The 2,763-nt window shown below is 44.6% G+C and overlaps 2 protein-coding genes across 2 annotated transcripts in view; one reads left to right on the top strand and one right to left on the bottom strand.

The window, feature by feature from the left end:
* Positions 1 to 652: 652 nt before the first annotated feature.
* Positions 653 to 1,428, bottom strand: LOC112402732 (40S ribosomal protein S4-like). Its single transcript, XM_024749838.1, has one exon. It carries the CDS (start codon positions 1,421 to 1,423, stop codon positions 653 to 655), a length of 771 nt encoding a protein of 256 aa, XP_024605606.1. The 5' UTR covers positions 1,424 to 1,428.
* Positions 1,429 to 2,689: 1,261 nt separating this feature from the next.
* Positions 2,690 to 2,763, top strand: part of PEX14 (peroxisomal biogenesis factor 14) — a 136,300-nt gene continuing 136,226 nt past the window's right edge. Inside the window, exon 1 of the mRNA XM_024749816.1 lies at positions 2,690 to 2,735. Coding sequence (XP_024605584.1) covers positions 2,700 to 2,735 — 36 coding nt within the window. The 5' untranslated portion in view covers positions 2,690 to 2,699. The remainder of the gene's footprint in view (positions 2,736 to 2,763) is intronic.

Here is a 2,763-nt window from a genome sequence, read left to right as displayed (position 1 = left end):
TTGGGCGCGGGAGTCCTACCCAACTCCACCCCCACGGCATGCCGGGAGATGTAGTTCTCGCTGTAGCAAATCACGCGTGGGAACAAGGCACGCCGGGAGGTGTAGTTCTAGTTGCAGCTAATCCCCTGCGGCCCCGGGGGCATGCCGGGAGCTGTAGTCTGTGGGTTCAAAGCCGACTTAGGTCGCGCAATCCGGACGCCGGAGGTGGGTTTTTTTTCTGCCTTATATTAAGGAGTTGCATTCGCGCGTTCAAAATGAGGTCAATAGGGATTTACTTTGTATTATGAAGGACACGCCCGTATACTCCCTTGAATTGTTACAGCACTCCTTTCTGTATATATAGATAGATGGCAAGATATTAATACATAAAGCAGTGTCATTGTACTGTGTTAATTTGTTTTTCCTTTCCAACCTGAACAAATCTATAAAATGTCCCAACCTTCACGCTGATCTGAAGGAAGTCAGTTTTAAAAAATGATGAGTGTAGCTTTCAGTCTGGCTGAAAACATAACAGAGAAGCATAAGGTACTCGCACATTTCCACTCTTTTTTTTTTTTAACACTAAAGAGGCTTTTAATTATGTAATATTATCTATAAGTACAAAGACTTTCCCAATCACGTCACTTAGAGATAATTTTATCCACTGCTCTGTTTAGCAGCCAGTCTCGTCTCTCTCCTCAGCAATGGTAAGGCGGATACCCTTTCCACGAGGAAGAGAGATCCACGGTTTGTTGCCTTTGCCAATAACAAAAATGTTGGAGAGCCGCGTGGCAAAGCTATTGCCGTTGGCATCTTTCACATGAACTGCATCAAAAGAACCAGGATGTCTCTCCCGGTTAGTGATCACACCAATTCTTCCCAGGTTAGCGCCTCCAGTCACCATGCACAGGTTACCAGTGTCAAATTTGATGAAATCAGTAATCTTGCCAGTCTCCAAATCAATCTGAATGGTGTCATTCACCTTGATGAAGGGATCAGGGTAGCGGATGGTGCGAGCATCATGGGTCACCAGATGAGGGATTCCTTTTGTCCCCATAAAGACCTTTCTCACTTTGCATAACTTATACTTGGCCTCCTCAGGTGTAATACGATGAACAGCAAAGCGACCCTTGGTGTCATAGATCAGATGAAAATTCTCTCCAGTCCTGTCAATGCTGATGACATCCATAAAACCAGCAGGGTAGGTTGTATCAGTGCAGATCTTGCCATCAATCTTAACGAAACGCTGCATGCAGATCTTTACTTCATCTCCTGTTAGGGCATATTTAAGTCTGTTCCTTAGGAAAATAACTAGAGGGAGACATTCCCTCAGATTGTGGGGACCGGTAGATGGACGAGGAGCAAACACACCAGTCAGTTTATCCAGCATCCAATGCTTTGGAGGTGCTACGCGCTTCAGGTGCTTCCTGGGACCACAAGCCATGGCTGCGCTAGGCACGGAAATAGCTCCACTCTTTCGATTCCCTGCTTCAGCTCTGCCAATTGGGTTGGGACCTCGGAACGAAATGCTTAAATAACTAGATTAAACATTAAGGTCTCAAAGAAACCAGAGAGAAAAGGGTAAATGCGAACCACATTACTGTTGAGGTTGTTCAGGTGCTGCTTGACGATACATCTGTCTTTGTTCTAATACTGCTACTTATGGAAAAGTCTGTGTTTTTCACTCCTGAAAAACTAACATTTAAGATTAAAGTAATAATTTAAAAATTATCAGAAAGTTTCCTTGCTTAAAAAGGGGCATTCTCCGCGCACCGCGATGAAGAGTGGCCCCCACTTGCCGCAACTAGAGAAAGCCCTCGCACAGAAACGAAGACCCAACACAGCCATAAATAAATAAAATTTTTTAAAAAAGGGGGGGCATTCTATATAAACAAGGAATAATTATCAGCCCGTATTCATTCAGGGTCAATCTCTTTCATATTTTGTTTATTAAAGGAAATAAGATATTATGAGAAAAAGACATGTAAAATTGTTTGGTAGGAGGAATTGTTAACTGAGGCAACCCTTTTGAATACACCATCATTGATCAAAAAACAACTGCAATGTAACTGACTGATAGTTCTAATGTATGCAACCCTTTCGTATAATTTCGCAGTTAGCTTAAAATCTAACAACTCAACCGCTATAAAGTGAAAACAGTTCGTAGAAGCCTCTCCTCTCCAAAAAGCCCCCTCTTCCGAATTCTCCTAATAGACCTGCATACCGTTATCAGACTCCTAGCTCCAAGATGTAATTGCGTGTGTGTGTGTGTATTTGGCCTAGACTTGAGAGCAGGGGTTGAGTCTTGCATCTTTTTATTTCTCGCGGCTACTAAAGTGCCTGGCAAATGGTAGGCACTCGACTGAACCATCAGTTAATCAATTAATTAATTTCCAGGTTTCTTCACATTCATTCACTTATTAAATACTTAGGGTGTCCCTACATGTGCCCAAGGCACTGTGAAGATGGGCAGAGATTTAATTCAATAAGTATAATATACATATAAGAAAGCAAAAAGGACAGGCATCGTTCTTGCTGGAAAGCAGAGACCTAATGGCAACAGTAAGCGGTGTGAGGGACGTGGGAGCTCCCCTCTCCTCCCCGGGCGTCCCCCATCGACAGCTCAGTTCCGGCTACTTTAGTCTGGGCGAGAGAGCGAGAGCGAGGGCGCTTGGGAGAAGCCTCGCCCAGCGGCGATAGACTAGTCAGGCCTCAGAAAGATGGCGTCTTCGGAGCAGGCAGAGCAGCCGAGCCAGGTGAGGGTAGTGGGACTGCCCCGCCGGA

The sequence above is a fragment of the Neophocaena asiaeorientalis genome, unplaced genomic scaffold, assembly GCF_003031525.2.
Source record: "Neophocaena asiaeorientalis asiaeorientalis breed wild unplaced genomic scaffold, Neophocaena_asiaeorientalis_V1.1 scaffold275, whole genome shotgun sequence".
Taxonomy (NCBI): Eukaryota; Metazoa; Chordata; class Mammalia; order Artiodactyla; family Phocoenidae; genus Neophocaena; species Neophocaena asiaeorientalis.
Note: the sequence above shows the minus strand (reverse complement) of the source record. Positions and strands in the feature narration are given on the sequence as shown.